Source organism: Pelophylax lessonae (genome assembly GCF_965119305.1).
Source record: "Pelophylax lessonae genome assembly, chromosome: 2".
Classification (NCBI taxonomy): Eukaryota; Metazoa; Chordata; class Amphibia; order Anura; family Ranidae; genus Pelophylax; species Pelophylax lessonae.
The window spans coordinates 430,959,747-430,985,622 of record NC_138769.1 but is presented as its reverse complement, the minus strand read 5'-3'; the positions used below and the strand labels follow the sequence as shown (position 1 = coordinate 430,985,622).

The following is a 25,876-nucleotide window of genomic DNA, read 5'->3' as shown; positions in this document are numbered from 1 at the left end:
TATTGTGTATCCCCTTTAAAATATACTACTGTGTATATGATGCAGCTTAATAAGCACACAATAATGTACTGGCTATGTATACTGCATATATAATTTTATATATATATATATATATATATATATATATATATACACAGTATAGATTACCAGACATTGAAAGCAATATCATTTTTAATTAGTTAAATCTACTAGTCTACAGTGATTCCAGTTTATTGTTGGAAAACAATACAGGAAAGTACACAAGATAAATATATATATCTATGCATATCGATATATATTATATATAGTGATTGTAACTGGGCTTGATGACATCAGTGATCCACAGACCAGCATGCGTCACATAGCAGAGCACTGCAGCACTGAAAGGGATAACCAAGTAACCAAATTTTAATTCAGGTTCACTGCTTGAGTCCTTTAGGTGTACATAAGCTTAGCCTGAAATTAGACCTATTTAGTAAATAACCTCCTGCTTTGTACACTTGCGGTTAGTGAAATTTCCATTAGCCTGTTCAGCAATATATACAGTACTGTATATATATATTTTTTTTCATACTTTGGCAGTTTTGTGTAAAGATTTTGCATTTTTTCATTCATTAAAATTGATTCAAAGCACATAAACCAGCTTATGCACATTTTAAAACTGATAAAATGATTATCATGGCGAAACCAAGTGCAAATAAAAAGCAGTTGTGTTCATTCAGTTTCCTAGATGTGCCCAAGAAGTACAGTCCATTATAGGACATACTGTACATGTTCCAAATGTACATGTTAAAATACCTTAATGCTACTCCACCCATTCAAATGAAATATTCTTCTATACAAAAGTGAACCTTTCACATACCATATTTGTAACATACTATGTCACCATATTTGTAGAATACTATGTCACCATATCCAGTGGCAATGGAGAATATTTATAGTCAAGACCACACTAGCCTTTAAGGTCTCCCTAGTAACCCTTTACTAACAGGCCAACTGCTCAACACAGCCGAAGCTGCCACTGTAAGCTGAAATGCGTCATGGTCTGTGGGCATGGTTTAGAAATACAAAATAATATGTTGGGAATTGCCAGAATTGTGAAGAAGCCATGAAAGGTACACTATAACCAAATAAAAAAAAAGCTTTGGACAATTGGCAATATTATCAAAATATTAATTTTAAGAATAAAGTCAGATAAAAATGTGAAAAAAATCACAATTTTTTAAAACTATTCCATTGTTTGTCTTAGTCCTCTGGCAATGAAATGTCCATGTCAGCAGAAGCATCATACTAGTGTTTCAGGAAGGGTGTCTGTGTTATCAGCTGACAGAAGTTCCCATATCTGCCATCTTTCTCTCTGCCACTCCTGCCAATCAGGATCTGTCAAGTTTTTGCTGTTTTGGCTGTTGGCTGGGGTTTTTAGAGAAGTGTGTCTAGTCTGAAAAGGTTGTTCACTAGATGGAGTCCTTCCTAAAGATGCCCCAACAACTGTTTCAGACCTTGGTGGCCTCAATACTGGTTGTTCTGCTGAATACACTGGGGATCGGTGAGGCTGGGTTGCAGCTGGTTTTGTTGAACCAGGGTAGGGTGGAGGGAGCCTTGCTTCATTTCTATTAATGTCAGAATGCCGTAAGTTCAGAGGAGGTGGCCTGTTTGGATGGCATGTTACTGATGCACTGTCCTTCGTTACATCTTCTGTACTATTTGAGGCCAAGTGTTGCTCACATCTTGTCTTGTGTTCAAGATTTCGTTTAGCTGAATCTGTTTGCGGAGTACTGCAAATGCGTGTCACTGAATTGTGAAGTCTAAACTCTGGAATGGTAGTTGAGGTGTGTGTCCTTCGAATGTTTGGCTTGCCATTGTCCACTTCAGCTGATGAATTTTTACACAACGGCCAGTTTTGTGCCAGATTACCCTGGGAAAGAGAATATGGTCCTTGGTGCAAGGAACTACTTTCATAGATATTTCCATATGAACCTATGAGGAAAATGAAATATATTTAGTTAAAACAGTTAAAGTAGAGAACATATCCAAGATCAATTAAAGAGACAATGTCATCACGTACATTAAAATAGAACTACAGGCTTTTCGTTTTGGATAGAGTAAGGGAGAGTTATAACCCCTGTCAGATTTTCTTTTTCCCATCTGTGTCCTATTGTGGAGATTTCCCTTCATATCCTGTAACTTAACCAAACAGGAAGATAGACGAAACCACTGCAAATAAACTGAATTCCTTGGGGACCCCTAGGCCACCAGAATCAGTGTCCCCATTGGAAGCTTTTCCCCCTATTACTTTTCTGGGGACAACCCAAAATTTGGGATTTTCTTTTACTTTTCACTTTCAATGATAATGGTAAACAGGACAAACAGAGAGGGGGAATCTCCTTAACGAGGGTACAGACAGCAATAAAAATGTGTTCTAATCCCTCTAAACTCCTTCCAAAACCGAAAAGTTTTGCCTTAACCCTCCTCTTATGTTAGGGTCAGAACCGACCCGTTTTCAGGTTTTGAATGTCTATAAGTATCACATAAATTTGTTTATTGCATCAAGATTTTTTTACTTTGTCAGGAACCTCTATTTAAACAATGTAATAGAAAAAGAATCCTTTTCACTAAATTATAAAATACTGTGGTGAAAATTAAGACGTTTATGGTGTTAGGATCAATTCTGACCCAGTTATAATATAGGATTTTAGGACACTAATAAGTGCCAAAACTAAAATCATAAACACTCTCTCTGCTTAGTAACACTGACAGCCAATCACCTCTCAACCCTGTGAGCTGTAGTTAGGGAGGGGCCTATCTCTTTGCCTGCTTGTCTGCTTCTCTAAATAAAGTGAAGAAACATAGGACAAATTCATTTCAGAGTTGCTGACTTTATTTCACCATTTTTTAAATTTGAAAATGAGAGGTATGCTATCAAAAGAAAGGTCTAAGGGGTCACACCAAAAATATTAAAACCAATCTTTTCAAGGATAAAGAAGCCTAACAAGGTAACCAAGAGGTAAGAAACAAATTGGATGATAAATTATTGTTCAGAGGGTATTTTATGGCTGATTTAAGACACGGGTCAAAACCGACCCGTTAACATCATGGATAGTAACAGAAAGCTAACAGAAGAGGAGGGTTAAGTTATATTTCAAAATAAAAAATATAGCAAAGGAGTATATACTGTTACTCCCTTACTCTGGCGATCTGTGTCCTCGTTGCTGAACAAGTAACTCCCCTTTTTAGTTATGCTTGCTTAACAAATGGGGGGGGGGGCAGATTGTGAGTACTACAAGAAAAAGGAGCAACAGTAAGTGCTCTTTTGTCATTTATTAACCATATCAACTAATTTAATGCAACCTGGATCTAACTTTGCACCTCAAAATACTCAAATTGTGTAACTATGGCCCCATGGCCACAGATGCTTTCGGGCAACCGTCGTAAATCGTGGGCGTATTTTTGCACCTAGGAGAGACAGCTGAAGCATACATAAGAGATAGCTGAAGCATACAGTCAAAAATAGTAATGAATGGCTGTATGCGGGTATATGCTGTGCTTGCATAAACGTGCACATGCACATAATTCCCTGAACGCACAAAAGCCGCATTTTATTTATTTAAATATAGGTACTTATATAGCACCATTTACACAATGCTTTATTTAGGGATTAATGCCCATTTGAAAGCTTACGCAAGCATGGTGTATGCCGACATACAGCTAGTGTATAGCCATTCATTACTATAAGCAGCTGTACGCTGTAGCTATCTCTCCCATGCGTGGAATTAGGCCATTTACATTGGATGCACAAAAGCATTCATGTGCATAAGGCCTAAATGTGTGTTCAGGCATATTCACATTGAAGCAAATATATATAAAAAGAAAACATAAACTGTGCTGCTTTCAGTAAATACAACTTGTACTGTCATTCAGAAATGCAACGAGAGGAAGGCAAAAAGGACAGCAAAATACAATAAAACAACTAACACATTATCATCACATATGAAAATATTTTATTAAAAATCTATTAGACTGTAAGCTCTTATGAGCAGGGCCCTCCCAAATCTCTTGTATTTTATGTATTGTAACTGTATTGTCTCTCTTTAGATTGTAAAGTGCTGTACAAACTGTTTCAGCTATATAAATCCTGTTTAATAATAATATTAATAATCTATAGTAATAATTCATTGGATTATAAGCATACCAATGCAAATACTAAACACGGCAGGTATACAGTATATGCACTGGAAGATTGGTGAGATAATGTCAGCAGTAACAACGGGTAGCTATGGCTTTTCTTAGGTTTAGGGTAACAAATAGTGTGTAAGGTTCTGGCACTCTCAGTGCCTCCTATCACATTTATTCCGGGTGATTTCCATCTACCTAGACAGAAGAAACACATATAGGTGTGTTTCCCTTTAAGGCTGAAGCTGTCATCACCCAGCGCCGGACTAGATGGCTATTTAGGGCGTCGGTTCTCACTCACATGTGTTCGTTCAAACACCAGTACCTGGATACTAATCTTGCTTGAGAACCTCGCTGCGCTGATCCCTGCATCCTGCTACTGGATCATCCGCATCTCCTGAGCGATCCTTCGGCTATCGCTATTAGTGCTAAGTACCCCACAGGGGAAATCTCTATAAACTTGTACTAGGCTTACACTATTTAGCTCTGCATAGCAAGGACTGTCTTTTACATCTGCATAACTAGATTGCTAGCTCTTGAGGCTACTGCTACTATTTCCTGCACTGGGTTGATCTCTCCTGTATGCACCTGCTACTCTGTCATCTGTTATCATACATGATCGCTAACCCTTCCTGCATCCATCTGCACTGTCTCACCTCAAGTGTCTGTCACCTACCACTTCCACTCAAACCTATCCCTAAGACCTTTATCATTGTCTCACCACATGTATATAAAGTCACACTAGGAACCAGCTTAATTACTGTGTGTATTTACTGGCTGAAATAAGACCTTCCATACATGATGAGTCATTGAGGTTGGGATTGGTATCTCAGCATATCTCCTACATGACTACTGACGTGGAACTACTTCTGCAGCTGAAAATCCACACCTTATAAGAAACGCAAGGAGCGTTACATAGTGATATGTTTGCGCAATGTACTATAGACAATTCGGCCTGAGAATGAAACTCTCCTACACAATACAAGACACAGCTAATCCTGCCTGCTTTGAAGTCAAACTGTGTCATCCTATTACAAGTCTGGTATGAGCACTTTCAGCCGGTTTAAAGCTAGATTACAGTGTTGTGTCCTCACTAACAGTTTGGCCAAAGTGATTCAATCTGTCTTCCCACAGATCAAATCTCAACCCCCCTTCCTCACTGCGAGTGTGACATTGTATATTATTGACCCCAAAGGTTGTTTGGGGGCTGGGTTGAAGGGTGAAGGTTAGTATAGCCTACTACACGTGAACTGGTCTGTTCATTCCAGATAAATTAAAAATGAGTGCCCTCTATAAATGGTTTAGGGTGGCCAAAATACTGATTGATAAGTGGGATGAGGCATTTGCCAACATAAAAAGGCAAACTTGATAACTATTCACTTTGCCTTTTGATGATACAATTTGCTTGTGCCAAATTTCTCCTTCAATGCATTTAATAATAATATAAATAATGTTTTGAAGACAAAAGTTGGCTATTCCTGAAAATGACAGCATACCCTACCTGTCATTCCTTGATCCTTAGAAGAGCATTTTAGTGTGGAATGCCATGCACCCCATATGTCGAAGTGCTCCTGTGGAGATTCTGAAACAAAAAAAAATATATTATTTATTGTACATTCAGACAAATAAAGCAAACAAACACAAAAAGCCAATAAAAAATATACCTCAAAGAGAAGCATGTCAGCTGTTAGGCCCAAGGAGGAAACAAGAGGAGAAAGTTGAAGGTTGAATGAAAGAAAGACTGTATGTATAGTTGTTCTAATAAAAAGGAAAGAAGGAGATGGATAGTTGAGGTGATGCAGAGAGAAGAAAGAAGGAGATCTGTACCCAGGACCGGATTTCCTTCGCTGGAGCCTGTAGGCAAATGGCCATTGGAACACAAAGCATTTCCCCTCTACTAGGATCACCCCTTTTAAATAGAAAAGTAGAGCCCAGTGCAAGGAATATCTTCAAAGAATGATCAGGACTAGTGTCACTACAATTAAATCACTTACAGGTGTGAGGAAGGACATCATCTCTGAAAAAACATGTCACCTTGCAACTACCTTGCCTCCTGGCTACCTGGAAGAAGCTCCACAGACCCTTCCACAGTGTGCATTATTATTATTATACAGGATTTATATAGCGCCAACAGTTTGCGCAGCGCTTTACAATGTGGGGGAAGACATTACAGTTACAGTACAATTCAATACAGGAGGAGTCAAAGGGCCCTGCTCGTTAGAGCTTACAATCTAGAAATGCTGTCATTCTGAAGCCTCATGCTGCTGGGAAACCCCTTTCCAGAATTTTACGACACCAATGATATCTCTCCCCACTTTGACACAAGCGGCTTCTCTGCCATAGCAATCTCAATACAACTATAGGTTGGATCTGTGTTGCTCTCACCACCCTGTAAGTGATTTAATTGAAGAGACGCTATTCCTGAACGTACTTTGATGATATTCCTTGTGCCAGGCTCTGCTTTTGGTTTAATCAGATACTGTTTTATACGCTCTTTTCCAGGCCAAATTACATCCCTAGGCTGCGAGACGACCTCCTCAAGCTCCTTTAATTTGGGCAAGCTATTCGTCTGTTCTCTCCAGTGCACTGCTTTTGCTAATTTTTTGCCTATATTATGTTTCACACAGAACATTTTCTTGTTTTACTGATGCTAACCTGGTTTTGTGACAATATATTATTAAACTACGTGTGAAGGCTGAGAAACAGGAAACATCCATGGCCTACTATATGCAGATGCCTACTGTGTCTAACGGTAAATCCGGCCCTGTTTGTACCCATTGCCTAGCCACACTTAGGGAATCACTCATCTTTACACTAAACAACACATATCTCTTAAGTGGCATGAGTATAACACAGCAGCTTTCACAGACTGGTTCTTTTAAGGCACAAACAATTTTTATCAAAGATGGTCATTATTAACTTGACTAAAGATGGTCATTAATAAATAATCAGTTAAAATAGTGATTTATTTTGCATTTAAAGCAGTCTTTTTTAACCTCCATGAACATGGAGGAACCTTTGAAATAACTTTCAGGTCTCAGGGAACCCCTGCCAAGAATCTATATCTGCAGCTCACAGTGCATTAGCATAGCAGTTAGTGGGTAGAATGTTCCTTTCATAAGGTGGTTAGTGGGAAGAGTATCCCCCTTACATATAGCCATAAAAATCACTGGTTCCAGTGGTTACTTATATGAGAGGCAGAAATTTCTCATTGCTCAAGGAACCACTAACAACCTCTGGGGGATCTAAACCAGGACATTTTGGGACGATATCCTAATGCTATTTTGACTCTAGGTGTCAGCAACCGTCAGTGAGAGGGGACACACAGAAGGGGAGCACAGCACTGTGGATCCAGCACTATGAAAGGAGAATTTTGCCCTTTGAACTGCATTTATTGCTCACCTATATGTTATATAGACTTTTTGTTTGAGGACTTATACTGAATATGTGCACAGGAAGGTTACAAAGTTAAGGGATTCCAGTGAGCAGTGTTGTGGTTTTCTAAAGTTGGTTTATTAAGGTTTTTGTAACCCTTATAGCAGCAGCAGCTCCATAATTCACGTTTCTTCAAATTTATTTACTTTACTTACCGTATTTATGGTTCACAAATGTATTTCATTTACTTACTTTATTTATGGTTCACTGATTATCCATTATTTAGTAAGGTAACACTAGAGGGATAAGCGCCACATTACAATAGCATGGGTATATTATACTAATTTATAAACTTCTGGAGGAACCCAAGGGTTCAACAGAACCCTGATTGAATATCCTTAGGTACCCTAGGGTGAACCAAACTGTGTATGTATTTTGATGCTGCTGTCAAAGGAGAACTGTAGACAGAATTGTTCATTGTTATGTACAGTGATCTGCATAACTCTTGCACATACATGGCATCCTATGTGTCTACATGGTACCATGCAAATGTCAACATTTTCTATATGGCACCACTGATTTTTCAAAAATACTTACAGTCATAATGGAACAAGCCACAATAAATAAATATGGACTAAAAAGGGAATTTATAAAGTATTTTCAGTAGTATTTTCAGTGAGGATACATGCTATCATTATATGAAAGACTCTTTGATAGGACTCACATTTTACATATTTGCTTTACCACCCTTGTGTAATTATATTGTGTACACATATATGTAAGTCTCCCTCTAGTGGCCATCTGTATGACCGGGCTGTGTATTCATTATTTCTGCAGGTTACTGCTGAGATTACACATTATGCCACATCGAGACAGTGTTGTTTTAATTAAAAAAGATACACGAAACAAATAGACATATATTGAGAAAATATGCACTATTACTTTCATGCCGCTAAATGATTGAATTTCTAGATTTCAACATGTGCAGTCAATGGTGTTAAAAAAAAGACTCAACAAGACAGGAAAACCACCACAGACTATTAATTGCATAAATATAAAAGAAGCCCTATGGATTGGCTTAATCCCTTCAAGGAGCAAAAATTCTTAATTTAGTTTATGAATTCAGTGTGATCAAAAATATCACTGGTTTAAAAAAAATTGTAATAGGGGCCCACCAGAATGATCTTTGTCCCAAGCCCAATTTGTTCTGAATATAAACCTGTTACAAACCTGGCCATTTAAAGAGAAGCATATGGGGAAAAACTGTAAAAGTCTGCAAAAACCTTTAGCAGATTGGCTATGCTTTTCTCAACTCCTGGGCCTTCTTATGGTATAAAAAAAATGACCCATCATTACACAAAGTACCCATCATATTAATAAATCAAATAGTAAGGTAAAGCTCAATTTCCACAGGAGCGGCTGACATTGTCATATAACTTCAGCTGCCTTTTGTGATTTTTACCAAAGTAAATCTCAGCTTATGTATTTTTTATCATTTGCTTAGTTTAAATGGCCCAGTTGTTAAACAAATTTACTTTTACGCAATCCTGATTACATGCAAGATGAAAATTCCTCACTCATTCCAAAGTGTGGTAATAAAATTGTTCACTTAGGACTCATTTTTATGAGCAGTATACAGTATATAAAAATATAGATTATCCTCATTTATTCCACTACCCTACTTTCTTTCCAAACTTTCAAACATTTTTCGTCTAGAAAAGAAAGATATATAACTAGCAAATCATACCTTTTGAACACCACTGCGCTGGAGCATTTTCCTTTGTCTTGGATAGCAAATGGCTAACCAATGTCTGATGTTCTGCAGCCTTGAGGACCTTCTCAGAGCTATTTTCTTGTCTTGCCATAACTGAACGTTCAGACAATACTGGTGAATTATTGTCATATGGGGAAACATCACCACTGGAGGCTTTATTTGAGTCTGTAGAGGAGTGTCTTCCTTCAATGGAGAAAGAGCCTTCTGATCTTACCAATTCCGGGCTCCTAGCAAAAGTACAAACAGGAATGGTATTAAATATTTTCATTATGTTAAAACAAGACATATCTAATCTATCTATCTATCTATCTATCTATCTATCTATCTATCTATCTATCTATCTATCTATCTATCTATCTATCTATCTATCTATCTATCTATCTATCTATCTATCTATCTATCTATCTATCTATCTATCTATCTATCTATCTATCTATCTATCTATCTATCTATCTATCTATCTATCTATCTATCTATCTATCTATCTGGGGGCATTTTTAGTTCCTGTGTGTAGTGAGTGACTGTTCATAGCCAGCATTACCTGAAGCAACCTAATGCGGTGCAAAGCCGTGCAGACATCTCAGTGGTTGGCAGAGATCTACCAGGGAAGATTGTAATGTTATTTTTTACTATGCTTTTTGACTATATTGTTATTATTATATGGTTATTGATCTAAGTCTGTTATTCCTTTGCTTTACAAAATAAGTTTGTGTGTGCAGATGGGGTACTGTATTTGAAAGATAATAGGATATGGACACCAAAGACAAATTTAGGAAGATTTGACAACCTTGGTTGGGCCAGTTCCCAACAATGGGCCCACAGTCCCGTTTTCTCGAAATGTGAGTGAGGATCCTGCTTGGATGGGCAGGAGTGGCCTTGAACCCCCCGGGGTGGGGTCTTTCTCTATCCTTTTCCTTTCTTCTTCCTCTCATCAATTTCAACCTTTAGATCTCTTTATATTACTCCCCTATCCTTAGTCTTTCCTTTTCTTTCCTTTCTGCTTTTCCTTCTTTGTTGACTATAGCCAGCAGCAAACACATAGAGACTACTACTGCTCACGGGTCACAATTCTGAGATAATGTTTCTCCCTTTTATTGGTCTCTGAAAGGACATATTGAAGTCTATTATATTTTTGGTTTTTTTTAACCCTCTTGTCTTCCTTTTTGGGCCTTGGATAGATTTTGTGGGCTGAAGCTAAACGATTCAGCATATCCAGGTTTGCACTGTTTGTAACGTTTTTACCGTCTGATAACTAGATATAGGCTTCTCGCCTCGGCATTTGTTTATTGCCTTAGGAGTTCATTTTTTATACATAATACATTCTAGCGACAGGAGATAATAACATTTGCATGGATTCCAACTCATTGAGAACTGGTGGGGAGGATTGGTCTTGCCCCATCCGGACACAGATAGTTCCCAATGGGGGTGTTCGGATGTTCCAGGGGCATAACGTGGACGTCTCCAGCATCACAGAATCCTTTATGCTCTGTGTGTTTATCGTTCTGCTATGTCTCTTCAGTATTGTTACTGTTGACAATGTTGAGCCAGACGCCAATGTAATAAGCACTACGCTGGCAGAAAATGGGCAATGTTCTATTTGAATGTTTGTATTTTATTTGCAATTCTTCAATAAAAACACGGTAAAAGAAAATTAATAGGATAATTAAAAAATATGGCAATCAATAAGACTGTAATGCAATGTTGGGTTCATATGTAATGCTGCTTAGAAGCATTATTAGAGTACCAGAATTTGGATTCATCATGCATGTTTAGAACAAAGCATCCTTTACTTATCCTTTACATTTGATGTATGCTTACACAGTAGACATTAATACTTAATGCATGTGTGTGTGGGATGGCTTTGAGGCTTTATTCACAGAGGAGTTTTCCTTGGCATGCATGTTAAAAGACAGAAGCTTAAAAAAACTTTTCTGTCTTTGATTTTATGTTTTAAAGCCTCCGGATTAAATAATAAAGTCATGGCAACGCCCTGATAAGTCATCACATTGGTTCACTTGTCTCCTTCAGTCAGCATGTTCCTTGTTGGCACCTACAGTATATATTCTTATTGCTGCTGTAGCAAGGATGACAGTAGGTTGATATCAGGGCATATTTCAGATCACTATGCTATTTGTATGTAAAAAGTAATTTAATTTTAAATATATTTTTTTAAACCTGCCTGAAGGTTATTAACATTACCTATGCACACTGCACTAACATTGCCGTACCATGCACAGTGCCCTAACATTGTACTTATTTAATACATTGGCACAGGTACAATGGAAAACATGCTGCTCGTGTTATGCCTAAATGTGTTTATACAGTGAAGTATGTCTCAAACACCTTTAACCTGAAAGGATCTATCAAATGCACATCACATTGCAAGACAAATGCAATATAAACACTATGAGCAGGCAACTGTAATTCAAGATTATACTCACGCATCACAAAGCACAATACAAACATATTATCAATGCAGCTGTGTTTATTATGCTTTTTCATGTGCCTGATAACTGCAAGACAAACACTCCAATATGTATGTGTTTTTTTATGACTTCTTTTCATCAAGTTAATTAAATACCTACAACTAGCCACTAGAGGTCAGGAAAGAGCCTCAGTTTAGTTTTTAAGCCTTAGAAATTCAGTGTTCAATTATAATAATTTCAGTGTCCTGAAAATGAACTGCGTAGTTGCCTGTCTGTACCAAATGCCCACGCTAAAATAGATTCTGTTTATGAACATACTGAGGCTCATGTACAAAACCAGCCCAAAAGTCCTCCACAATGACCAAGAGTTAATAGGTAAAAGGAATATCGTTAGTTAATTTAAGAATATACGCTGTGAGTATAGTTAAGCTATTTATCTATTAAAAAGCATTAATATCGTTAAAAAAAAAAATAAAAAAAAAAAGTTGTACGCTGGTCAGCAGGAAGTGAAACATTATTAAACTATTCATTTAATTACAATTGTGAAAAATAAACCCTGCTTTACAGAGAGGTGGGTTGCACAATCTTATTGGAACTGGAGAAAAGAGGAATCATGGTCCGCAATCACCGCTAATTGCTTTCAGAATATGAAGTGGAATGCAGCAAACTAAAAACAGCTGATAAATGTTTGAGGACATTGGCTGAACATTTCAAGCAAGAAGTTAAAGGTATCTGAAGAAGAATAATGGTTTAATAAAAAGAGCACCTGTATTGTGATATTAAAAATATATAATAAAAGAAATGAGCAGAAAGCACTTCCCTTTGTTTTTTTCCAGTTATAAAGACTGAAGAAAGGAAGAAGAAACTCAGGAAACCTATAGTGAGAGACTTTGCTGGCCTCTCATAAATGCCAATTCCCTGACAGTTTCTGCTTTCAAGACTTTTATGAGTCACTGACCCGACACAGGCATACAGATTAGAAAGTCAGAGTAAAGTGAGAACACTTGATCCCCATGCTTGATCCAGGTAAGTGCCTCAGGAAATGCTAAAGACTTTGATTCTGCATGGCAACCAAGAAACTCGTTTTTTTTTCAGTAGAAACAGGGCTGGCCGTACCATGGGACCCAGGTGGCACTTTAGGAGGGGCGGCAACAAGGGCGCACAGCCCCTGGACCCAAGGCTCCCTGCCTCTAGTGTGCAGTGTCATCCTTGCTCCAGTCCCAAGCCCTGCCCGGCTCCCCCAGCAGTTCAAGTTGTACTGCTGGGGAGCAGAGCAGGTGGGGGGTGGAGCATCTCTCCTGGTCCTGGAACAGCACTGGCTTTAAGGCTCCGTTCACATTATAGCGTATGGATCACGGGCAGAACCGCCGCGGTTCCGCCCGCGATCCGGAGATTATTGCAAATCGCGGGACGCCTGTGCGTTGCCCGTTGATTTGCAATAGATACCCAAACGCTGAGCGATGTTGCCGCGATTTCCGCCTGCCGAATCGCGGTAACATAGCGCAAAAAAAATCGTGGGACGCAATACGATCCAAAGAAGCTCTTGTACTTTTTTGGTCGTAATGCGTCCCGCGATTTTTTTTTGCGCGATGTTACCGGGATTCGGCAGGCGGAAATCGCGGCAACATCGCTCAGCGTTTGGGGGTCTATTGCAAATCAACGGGCAACGCACAGGCGTCCCGCGATTTGCAATAATCTCCGGATCGCGGGCGGAACCGCGGCGGTTCTGCCCGTGATCCATACGCTATAATGTGAACGGAGCCTTAAGCTGGAGCACCAACCGCCTTAAGCTGTTCACTTGCTCCTTTTTTCTATCTGTACAGCCCACATGACTATAGAACTTACACACGTGATAAATGACTCCCTCCCTCCCTTCTCCATGCTCACTAAACAGCTCTACCCAATGGGGGGAATATTACATGTTGATTGATGGGGGCTTCACCTTCCTGTAACTCTAAGTGCATACAAACAATAGACACAGGCTGGAGAGGTGTGAAACATGCTAGGATTGGCAGAACCTCCCCCGATAGCCGACAGCATGTTTTTGCACAAAAATAATAAATATTTGAGTTCCAATTCATATTTGTATGATGATTTAAAACATTTATTTAGTGTTTTTAAAGTAAAATTCTAAAGACTTTTTTTTAACATGTAACTGTTGGCAGAGAACTAGAAGCTACTCCTACCGATGTTTCCCTGCAAACAGGCTGGAAAAGAGCTGGGTCACGTGACAGCTGAATATCAATTATGAAAAAAGGCACTTGGATGTTCTTTTTCTAATTAAAGTGGTTGTAAAGGCTGAAGGCTTTCTTAACTTAATACATTCTCTGCATTAAGGTGAAAAGCCCGATCCAGCAATGTACGCAAGAGCAGTGGCTTTCTTCCTCCTCAATGGTTTAAACACAGCAGTGGGAGCCATTGAACAAAAAAACAGCCAGTGGGGAAGGTCATCGGTTTGAATACCAACCATGCAACTACTTGAACATAGTTAGCATGTTCTCCTTGTGCCTGCAGACATTTCCTCCCACACTCCAAAGACATGCTGGTAAGTTAATTGGCTCCTATCTTAATTGGCCCTACTATGTGTACTGTGTGTATGAATATGAGTTATGGTCCTTAGCTAGTAAGCTCCTTGAGGGCAGAGACTGATGTAAATATACAATATATATGTAAAGCACTGCATAAGTTGATGGCGCTATATAAGTACCTGTAATAAATAAACAATACATTTCTCTTATTTGTTCCCTTAGATATGGTCTATACTATTGAACGTTTGTGATATACCCGTTCCATTGATGCATAAAATACTTGTTGATACTGCTAGAAATCTATTGAGGTTGTAACTTCCTCTAGTGAGAGGACAATGCCAAACTGAAATATCAAACATTGTTATCAGTCCTAACAATCAATTCAGCCAAGCGCTCACTCCGAAAGGGAAGACAGGCGTGCTGCTCTCCTCAGGCGGGACTTCAACTGAGATACATAAGAGAAAGAAAAGGAGGCGCAACACCTAGTGCATTACCCGTGGTCACCGTATAAAATGTTTTATTAAAATGCCAAATGCATTACTCACAGACGGGAAGAATATAAAATCGCATAAAAAGATTCCACCACAGATGGAATGGAACTTGTAGATGAGACCGCTAACGCATTTTCGGGAGTCAAGCTCCCTTCATCAGAGCTGATCTTATCAACAGCAAACCCAAATATATACTAGTATCAATTAAACCGGTTCCTCCCGCCTCCCGTAGGACCATATTTTTCCACCCCCCAGTAAAAAAAAAAAAAACCCTAAAAAATAAAACTAATGCAGCCACTACATTTAAGTAACTACAAAATATTTTTGTTATTGGGCTTAAATACACTTTATTGTGGAAAAGACTGTTGAGACCTGGTCAAAGGTGATTATTTTTAGGGTCCTCTCACATGGGTTTTCCACCCGGCGGATCCCGTTTTGCTCAGCGGGGATCGATCTGCCGATCCCCGCTGAGCAGGCGGATGACAGGTCCGTCTTCGCTTTTTTTGTAGAGACGGAGCGGGCAGATCTCTTCTATGGGAGATCTGTTTTCATCTGATCCAATCCGATCCGATCCTCCAGACGGATGGAAAATAGGGATCCATCCGTCTGGATTTCACCGACAGGATCGGATAGCAGCGGGTGTTAGCGGACATATCACCCCTGACATGTGCTGCTCCATAGAGATGCATGGAGCATCCAATCAGTTCCGCCTAAAAAACAAACAGGTGGACCTGATCGGAAAGCCCGTGTGAAAGGGGCCTAACTTAAATCCCTTCCCACCATCACCACCACCACTACCTTACAGCACCATACATTTTTGTTTTAGCTCTTACCCATTTTTTGTTTGTGGTGGTGGGGCGCAGGCAACTAATGCAAGGCTGGCTTCAATTACTTTATAGCTTTAGTCAACCCTTTTGTTTAATGATTTTCTCATACTACCTTCCATCAGCAGTTTTAATAAATCACATTTCCTTTTGTTTTCCCAACCCTATCTTGGCTAAGTTGCTATTGAAACAGAAAAATTGTAAGGAGTCACATGGTACTTAAGGAGCCCCTAAATATGCTATTTCCTAAATAAACTGAAAACGTCATCATTGGAATAGCCACAAACAGGGCCTACCTCTTCTAGCTCATTTATTGGCATCATTTGTTGGCTGCTAAATAAAAATGTCTAGTAAAAAAAAGGAGGTTACCAATGCCCAGGTCATAATACATTGAATGGCACAACACGACTGACTAGTGAGCAGTTAAATTATATGTATATGTGTATGAAGAAAAAAAAAAAATATATATATATATATATACACATTCAGTATATATATATATGTGTATATATACATACATACATATATCTGCAAATTAGACTTGTAGGGATGGAGTTCATCACTTTGTGTCCACAGTGGAGGGAGCCTGCTGTGTTTACCATCTGACCTCTGTTCAAATACATCTATCAAACTCCAGTGTGTTCAGACTTGTTATGTGAATGTCCTGATACAAGTGTTAACATCTCTGACATGCTGCTTCACAACTTCACACTCTTACGGGGTATTGTTATTTATTTTGTGCTCCAGCTATGTTCTATTACATGGTTTTGAATAGCTTTTATCAATGCAACTCAAAACAACCCTGTTTCAAAAACTGGTGGCTAAGGGGCAATACAGGCCATTCAAATTAAGGGGATACTATGATTGTTTTATTCTAAATTATTTTTAACATCATGTCTTTATCTGTTTTGATATATTATCTATGTACAACCTTTTGTTCAAATGAACATTTATTAAATACCAAAGAATTCCCACAGCAATATGGGTTAGCTTAAAAGACAGCACAGCAGAGGCTAGCAGCTTTTTATCTCAGTTTGCCTAATTAAAAATTCAAACTGAGTCTATGCATGGCCATCTTTATTATTTATTGGACCCTTGGCAAACATTTTTTTGGGCCCTCCCAAATTCACTTGTCAACTATTTGCAGGCAGTGCAGGCTTAAGGGGCAGCTGCTTTGGGCCCCACAATGATGACTGGGCCCAGGGCAGCTGCCCTTTTTGCCCTGTGTTAAAGATGGCCCTGAGTCTATGCAATAGGAGATAACACAGTAGCCGGTTCACACACACATATGCGATGTGGGAACCCTGTGAATCCACTGCGGGTTCCTACATCGTGCTTGACTCGCAGGCGGTTCACACTGCCATATGCGAATCGCTGGGGGTGTCAATACAAAGTTAACGACACCCCAAGATCAGTTTGCATATCGCATGCGAACTGTCAGTTCGGACATGAATCGGATTGCTGTGAACACCCATGCGATCTGGTTCTGGTTCAGACCAAAAACAAAGGGTCCAGTGCGACTTTGGTCAGAATGCAATGCAAATTCAGCCATACAATCTGTATAGATGAATTCACAACACACAGACATCGCATGTGATTTGCAGAGCAGTGCACTCCGAATCAGATGCGATGTCTGACATCGCATATGTGTGAACAGGGACTTAGTCATCCATTTCTGTATAGTTTTACAGAAAAGTAGGAGAACGGAAAGTGCACAAAGGAGCCTAAGTTCGGCTCACACTATAGCGATGTCAGACATTGCATATGATTGCAGCACACTGCTCTGCAAATCACTTGCGATGTCTGTGCATGGCAAATTCAGCCAAACAGATTGTATGGCTGAATCTGCATTGCATTTGGACCAAAGTCGCGCAGGACCCTTTTTCTAGTCCGCACCAGAATCGGAACATATGAGTGTTCACACCTATGCAATCCAATTTCTGTCTGAACGGACAGTTTGCACTGCGATATGCAAACTGATCTAGGGGTGTCGTTAACTTTGTATTGACACCCCCAGCGATTCGAATATAGCAGTGTGAACTGCCTGCGAGCCAAGTGTGATGCGGGAACCCACAGTGGATTCGCAGGGTTTCCACATTGCATATTTCTAAAGAAAGTATCTTTGTAGAAACCTGTACTAAGATACTTGTTTGTGTATCTCAAGTAGGGATGGAAGATTGCTGCAGGTGCTGATACAATAATGGGGGGATACAATAATGATTGGCAGGAAAAATTGATTTCTGCTTATCAACTTTCTCCCAAGCAAGTTCAGCCAAGGAGTGTTCCAATTTATATATATCCATACTATCTATATCTATATATACTATGTACTGGTCAAAAGTAGAACCTATCTCTCTTTGTATGACATTTCAAACGTTTTTCACAGAATACAAAACAGTTACAGGCAACAAGTGAGTTCCTATTAATTAAACACAGCAGCTATGCTAAAGTCAGAAAGTACAAACTCAGTTTACATTACCCTGAATTCCATTAAAACCCCTGCAGAATAAGCAGACAGCTCCACAGACGGTTATGCCTCATATACACAATCAGAATATCAGATGAATGCTCCTCCATTTTTTTTTGCATGCTAATCTTATATTGAAAACCAATATGTTACAAAAGTTTCCATACGACAGAATACAACTTGTATTCTTTCATTTCCGAGCTTGCGTGGTCTTCTGATTTTTTACAGGTGACTCTTGTACTGATTATAGAAGAATCGCAGGTTCTGTTATCGTATGAGAAAAAATGTTGGGCTTGTCCCTTCGGATATTTTTGTGTGAACTGTTATGATGTTCTCTGGAAAGCTGTGTACTAACGATCAGATCATTGGATGATCGCTCCAAAAGCGGTATTTTTCGTCTGATTTTCTCATCATGTGTGCTATTGGTTAAGTAAGCAGAAGGAATGCATATTCTAAAGCAGCCTATCTCAAACTTTTTACCCCAAAGGAACCCTTGAAATAATTGTCAGGCCTCAGGCAAAACTTACTAAAACCAAATAGGTGTACGTTTATGAAAGGGTGAATTTTTTTCTCTGTTCGCTTCTCTGCAGTTCTCCGGGTAAAATTATCTCCTCTGGCACCCTTTTTATGAAGTGGAGAACTTCAGTTCTCCCAGGGTGATCAGAGGAGAACTGCCGAGATCTGTGTAGAAGTGAATGGGGCACCTGTAATCTCGTGAGACAAAGCGAGATTACCATAGTATGAAAATCACTGGCGCTCTTTAACAAGCAGTGATAAATTATCACTGCTGAGTACACGATCCCCACTAATGTTAATAAATAATAGTCTCTTTACATAAATATATATATATATATATATATATATATATATATATATATATATATATATACACTGAATACACACACACATACATTTTATATATACAGTATATACACATTAAATATATATCTACATGTATGTGTGTATATATATACATGTATATATATACATAAATATGGCAGGGGGACATGATTACTGTGTTGGGGGGTCTGAACGAGGAAGAAGGAAGTCAATAATCTTCCTTCTTCCCCCTCAGTTCTCCCCCGATTCTGTCTTCACTCCCGCTTCACAAGCTCCAGGCTGGTGAATCCCGGAGTGTGAATTCTGGCACAGATCGCCAGTGAAGTGCGGAGATCGCAGCTTCATAACCTGGCTGTTTCTGTGTCTGTCAATGACAGATTCCCGTGTGAAGAGATGATCAGCGAAGAACGTGTTCTCCCCTGATCATTTCTGTTTCATAAACTGAGAATGATCGGAAATGAGCTGTGATCAGCAGGATCACTGCTCATCTCCGTTTCATAAAAGGGCACCATAATGTAGATCAGTGGTAAAAATGCCTCTTAAATTGGTGGCCAATTGGAAGAATGGTGACTAGATTGCTAACCTTACAAACAACTAAAGAGCTAGTAGGTGTCATGCCGGGGGCTCTGCCCAGTTCCACTTCCAGTGGACCTGGAACTATGCAGGCAATACTAGATAGGAGGCCAATCAGCTACAGTTTAAGGGACCCCTAGAAACCTCTGGAGGAACCCTAGGATCCCACAAAACCCTGGTTGAGAATGGTTGCTCTAAAGCCTGTTCCTCTCTCTTTCTGCATCACATGTAGACTTCCCAAGCAGGTTTGGATCTGATTGGAGGAGTCGGTCTTAGTATTGGCATCTTACATCTGGCATTGGCATCAGGATTACAAGATAACAGGCTCACCAGATATTAGGAAAAAAGAGTGAAAAGCACTACTGTAGTGTAGAAATGTATGCATTAAAATATATGAACTACCCAGAAGGTATAGATTTCAATTTTTGATGGTAAATTTAGAGTGTTCCTTTAAGAATTTAGGCAACTCACAAAATATTGGGTACAAACTTTTGCATCAGTAAACCTTGGAAGATTAATGTTTCAAAACAAAAAGAGATCCTGGAAATGTTCATCCAAGTAATAAGCTGACACCATATTTCACAGAATATGGCAGAGATAAGGAAGCAAGGCGTGACTAAAACATCAAGAGGAATATTTGTTTTCCATTAAATTAATGTAAATTTTCTTCCAGATGACAGTTTTATAGAAAAATGGGGAATATATTGTTGTATGTTTTGTATTCAACATTCTTTCAAATCTGCAAGATTACTGTTTACATGGGAAACATTGAAAGATAACATATCTCCAGCATCAGAAAAGAGATGTTTCTAATGGAAGAGAGGAACTGAGCAAAACTCATTGCATATTTACATAAATGTTTAAAGTGGAAATAATATCTGATGAAACTTCCTTTTATTAGTGAAATTCTCATTATACAGCTTTTAAGCCGCACATGCCTGCACACGTTATAAAGAAAAGATTTGTATTTACTGTTGAAACTGAAGTTATTGCATGCCAGGCCTACCTCTTAGGCCAGGCACTTTGTCAAATATTGTAGCTACATGGCATGAATGATGACTGACTGCTAGTCGGAGATGACTTTCTGACTATTTGGAGATTCTGCCATTAGCTGGCTCATTGATTCTGCCATTTTCTGTCACTTCGTTCATCCAGCCATTCTCTGTCACTTCGTTCATCCAGCCATTCTCTGTCACTTCGTTCATCCAGCCATTCTCTGTCACTTCGTTCATCCAGCCATTCTCTGTCTCTTCGTTCATCCAGCCATTCTCTGTCTCTTCGTTCATCCAGCCATTCTCTGTCACTTCGTTCATCCAGCCATTCTCTGTCACTTCGTTCATCCAGCCATTCTCTGTCTCTTCTTTCATCCAGCCATTCTCTGTCACTTCGTTCATCCAGCCATTCTCTGTCACTTCGTTCATCCAGCCATTCTCTGTCACTTCGTTCATCCAGCCATTCTCTGTCTCTTCGTTCATCCAGCCATTCTCTGTCTCTTCGTTCATCCAGCCATTCTCTGTCTCTTCGTTCATCCAGCCATTCTCTGTCACTTCGTTCATCCAGCCATTCTCTGTCTCTTTGTTCATCTAGCCATTCTCTGTCTCTTCGTTCATCCAGCCATTCTCTGTCACTTTGTTCATCCAGCCATTATCTGTCTCTTCGTTCATCCAGCCATTCTCTGTCTCTTCGTTCATCCAGCCATTCTCTGTCTCTTCATTCATCCAGCCATTCTCTGTCTCTTCGTTCATCCAGCCATTCTCTGTCACTTTGTTCATCCAGCCATTATCTGTCTCTTCGTTCATCCAGCCATTCTCTGTCTCTTCGTTCATCCAGCCATTCTCTGTCTCTTCGTTCATCCAGCCATTCTCTGTCTTTTCCTTCATCCAGCCATTCTCTGTCTCTTCGCTCATCCAGCCATTCTCTGTCACTTCGTTCATCCAGCCATTCTCTGTCACTTTGTTCATCCAGCCATTCTCTGTCTCTTCGTTCATCCAGCCATTCTCTGTCTGTTCGTTCATCCAGCCATTCTCTGTCTCTTCGTTCATCCAACCATTTTCTGTCACTTCGTTCATCCAGCCATTCGCTGTCACTTTGTTCATCCAGCCATTCTCTGTCTCTTTGTTCATCCAGCCATTCTCTGTCTCTTCGTTCATCCAGCCATTCTCTGTCACTTTGTTCATCCAGCCATTATCTGTCTCTTCGTTCATCCAGCCATTCTCTGTCTCTTCGTTCATCCAGCCATTCTCTGTCTCTTCATTCATCCAGCCATTCTCTGTCTCTTCCTTCATCCAGCCATTCTCTGTCACTTTGTTCATCCAGCCATTATCTGTCTCTTCGTTCATCCAGCCATTCTCTGTCTCTTCGTTCATCCAGCCATTCTCTGTCTTTTCCTTCATCCAGCCATTCTCTGTCTCTTCGTTCATCCAGCCATTCTCTGTCACTTTGTTCATCCAGCCATTCTCTGTCTCTTCGTTCATCCAGCCATTCTCTGTCTTTTCCTTCATCCAGCCATTCTCTGTCTCTTCGCTCATCCAGCCATTCTCTGTCACTTCGTTCATCCAGCCATTCTCTGTCACTTTGTTCATCCAGCCATTCTCTGTCTCTTCGTTCATCCAGCCATTCTCTGTCTGTTCGTTCATCCAGCCATTCTCTGTCTCTTCATTCATCCAACCATTTTCTGTCACTTCGTTCATCCAGCCATTCGCTGTCACTTTGTTCATCCAGATATTCTCTGTCACTGCGTTCATCCAGACATTCTCTGTCTCCTCGTTCATCCAGCCATTCTCTGTCTCTTTGTTCATCCAGCCATTCTCTGTCTCTTCGTTCATCCAGCCATTCTTTTATCTCACAAGAGATTCAGTCATTTCCTGCATTTACCTTGCATGAGTGGAAAGAAGTCTACTAACATCTGCAACATGATTAGCCCTTTTGGGTTCGAAAGTTTGCCATGGCATCCCATTCATACAACAGAGGTTACATTTAAAACTTTATCTTTTTTACAGTGAATACAAAATATGCCTTAAAACAAGCACGTGTTTGTGTCGATGACTGCTTTTCGTGCACGTGTTTCTTAAAAAATGAACTGAAAGGTCCACATTAACCTATATGGGGCCATTTGTTTTATTTCCTGTGTTCTAAATGTCACCTTAGCTGTGATTTGAAAGACGAAGTACAAGCATTATGGAGGAATGAAGTCTATTATTACATGCCACATACAGGGATACATTCTGTACAGTCTTATTGCTGGTTATGTTCTGCATGATCCACTGAGTAGTTTTTCAGCCTTTGTGACTTTGAAGATGTGTGGGTGTTATGAGTCATTTTATAAAATTACATTAAGCCAACCTGTTGCTACGTTACAGGATCTGACATGGTACATATCAGTGAGATGTAGCGCACGCACTATTGTATGTCGTGTATCAGGGACTGCAATCAGGAAGGCTTCTGTTTTGCTATATGTTTTTCTATGTGATTCATGACCTGGGTGGGCTGCTTCTTGGCCTTATTGCCCTGTTCATAGATCTAACAATAGTTAACTCTGAGTAAGCAATATCTCCACAAGCAATGAATAACAGGACAGGGTCTCACTACATAACAATAGAAAGGAAGCCCAAACAACACCTATGACAGTGAGCATCATTTTTAAATATTCCATCGTAAGGAAAAAAAGTGACAAGTGAATGAACTTCTTGGACAGATGGATAACAGGAAGGAAGGGAAAAAACTCAATACTGACGCACTCTGATATATACATAGTTACATAGTTAGTCTAGTTTAAAAAAGACAAAAATTCCATCTAGTTAAACCAATAAAAAGACAAAACAAAACAATTTTTTTCTTTTTTTTTTTACAATCTCACATACATAATCGTATAACCACAGTTGATCCAGAGGAAGGTAAAAAAAACCCCCAGCAAAACATGAGGTGTAAAGGAGAAGCTGCTTTTACATGTTACTATCATTGTAAGCACAGCTTAATTGTGTATTTTTTACCTATAATCAGGGCTTTTTTTCTCAGAAAATAGGTGCAGGAACTCAACCCCGACCACATTGGAGGTGGCTCCAACTCGCTTTCAGGGAGATTATCCAGTGAGGGTGACGGCACCTGCATCCCCCTTGTACCCATCCTGCACTCAGTAAGAGCCACTCAGGAGATCGTATCTGTGGGAGCCACTTCGGAGATCAGATCTGTGGGAGCCACTTCGGAGATCAGATCTGTGGGAGCCATTGGGAGACAAGCTGTCACTTGTAAACCCAGAAGCTGGACTTCTGTGTTTACAAGTGACAGTAGTGAGCAGGGAGCAGAGGGCCTGAGCCAGAGGTGGTGGAACGGAGTTTCACCAAGAACCAGCTGAAAAAAAAGTTCTGCCTATAACTATCTATTTACAAACTTTGCTAATGTTGGAAGTGTGACCACTGTGACCTGGCTCAAGGGAACTCTTGTCTTGGTTTTATAGCCTGGATTAGTACTACATAGGCATCCTGCTGCATTCATAGATGTACATAGCAGTTCAAGTATCTCTAATCTGTTAGACGTTCATAAAAAAAAACCCTTAGGCTCCATTCACACAAGCGTTTTTCATAAGCTCAAAAAAAGCTAGAAAAAAATTGCTGGATGAAAAATGCTGCTAATAGCATTTTTATGCCAGCTTCTAGTAGAATTTTTGTAGCATTTTGAAGCAGTTAGGAGCATTTGTGAGCATTCAGCATTTTTTTTTTTTTTTGCTGAAAAAACACACCAAGAAGCTCTGCTGATAGCCTAAAGTAGTGTGCATGGACACATAAGATAACACTATTTAGCTTCTAGGAGCAGAACAAAAATGCTCATAACAGCTTCAAGGAGCTTAAAAAATGCCAGTGTGCATGGAGCCTAAAAAGGAAAGCCAGAAACCATAATGGTTTTCTGGTCAAAGTTCTGCTCACAAGTTCAGAAACTGAACGTCAGTTTCATTTTTCCTTTGTGGTATAAAATCTGTATTCTGCAAATACACATTTATTACATGGTGTTTCCACAAAAGTTTTTCCAAAAAACGTTCACTGAATGTTTTTCATTATAAAGGTACAAACCGTGAGAGCAACGTTCATGGCAGTATGGATTGGAATACATATTCAGAGGAAACAATTACAAGAAATTATCTCAAAGTGCCTCCCAGGACCAGCTAGCACTGACAACTTGATCCAACACAGACTCAGTCAGATCCAGAACAAAAGCCCTTTGCAGGCAGGGGCCGCGGGCCGCTTTGGTAGTGTAGCAAAAAAAGAGGGCTTTAGGGCTTAGCTGTTCTATTCCTGTGGCTACTGATCCCAGTACCACCACTGCAGGCACTGCCAGCTCACCTGGCTGCAGCTGTCCCTTTAACTAGCCCTCCTGGCTACTTCTCCACAGTCCTCCCAGACTGACACTGCATCAATCCCAGACTGCTTGCACCCAGTCCCTTCAGGCATGCCCTCCTGGCTGTCTTCTCCTGCTGTCCTCTCCTTACTCCTGTGCCTCCTAGTCAGGATCCCTCCGTGTGTCATGAGAAGGGGGTCTCTTCTGCACCCAGGCCCAGGCCTGAGTACCCCACTTCCCCAGACTAGAGGGTTAATCCCAAAGGCCTCCAACAGCCTAACACTCCATCTCCATCTTCCACCCAAACTCACAGGCCTGCCCCCTGCCAACTCATCTGTTGGGAATTGGTCAGGGCCCTCATGAATACTCCAGGCTGCTCCTCTCCTCTCCTCCCCTCCCATTCTTCTAGAACTTTCTGCTTGTTTCTAGAAGTAGGGGGGGGGGGTCTCAGAGAAGCTGCCTGTGAGTCATACCAGCCCTCCCTGAGACACTCACCCGACCCTGATTAAAGTGTTACTAAACCTAAAAACTTTTTTACCCTAATGCATTGTTTGCATTAGGTTAAAAAACATTTTCAATTTCCCTGTGCCCCTCTTGCCCTGTGTGAAGAGTAAGAGAGGGGAGAAGAGTTCAGAGCTTTGCACGGCTGCATCTATTCTCCCCTTTCTTCATCTTCACGCAGCATTCGAGCAGCAGCAGGAGCCATTGCCTCTTGCTGCTGTAAATCAAATGCAGTGAAGAGGAAGTGGGGGGGGGGTGGGCCTAAGTCCCGCTGTGCAAGTCTATGAAGCATGGCTCCATCGACACACAGGTCGGGAGTGCGCAGACCACATTTCTCCCCATAGCAAGTGGCTGGCTATGGTGGACATAAAAAGAAGAGGAGGAGCCAAGGACACCACCGGTGACCCTACAGGAGGAGGATCGGGGCCACTCGGTGCAATTCCACTTCACAGAGCAGGTAAGTATAACATGTTTGTTATTTTGATTTAAAAAAAAAAAAACTGACTTTAGTAACACTTTAACCTCCCTGGCGATCTGATTATGTCCAAATTTCTGTGCTAAAAGCAGTACATTGTTTTGCATGGAAATCTGTTGTTTAAC

The 25,876-nt window shown here is 40.1% G+C and overlaps 1 protein-coding gene across 3 annotated transcripts in view; it reads right to left on the bottom strand.

The window, feature by feature from the left end:
- Positions 1 to 969: 969 nt before the first annotated feature.
- Positions 970 to 25,876, bottom strand: part of ARHGAP6 (Rho GTPase activating protein 6) — a 788,712-nt gene continuing 763,805 nt past the window's right edge. For all 3 annotated transcript variants that reach the window (XM_082245536.1, XM_082245537.1, XM_082245538.1), the window contains exons 11-13: positions 9,272 to 9,525; positions 5,651 to 5,731; positions 970 to 1,956 (exon numbers count right to left, since the gene is read on the bottom strand). In XM_082245536.1, the coding sequence (XP_082101662.1) occupies positions 1,265 to 1,956; positions 5,651 to 5,731; positions 9,272 to 9,525 (1,027 nt within the window). In that variant the 3' untranslated portion in view covers positions 970 to 1,264. The remainder of the gene's footprint in view (positions 1,957 to 5,650; positions 5,732 to 9,271; positions 9,526 to 25,876) is intronic.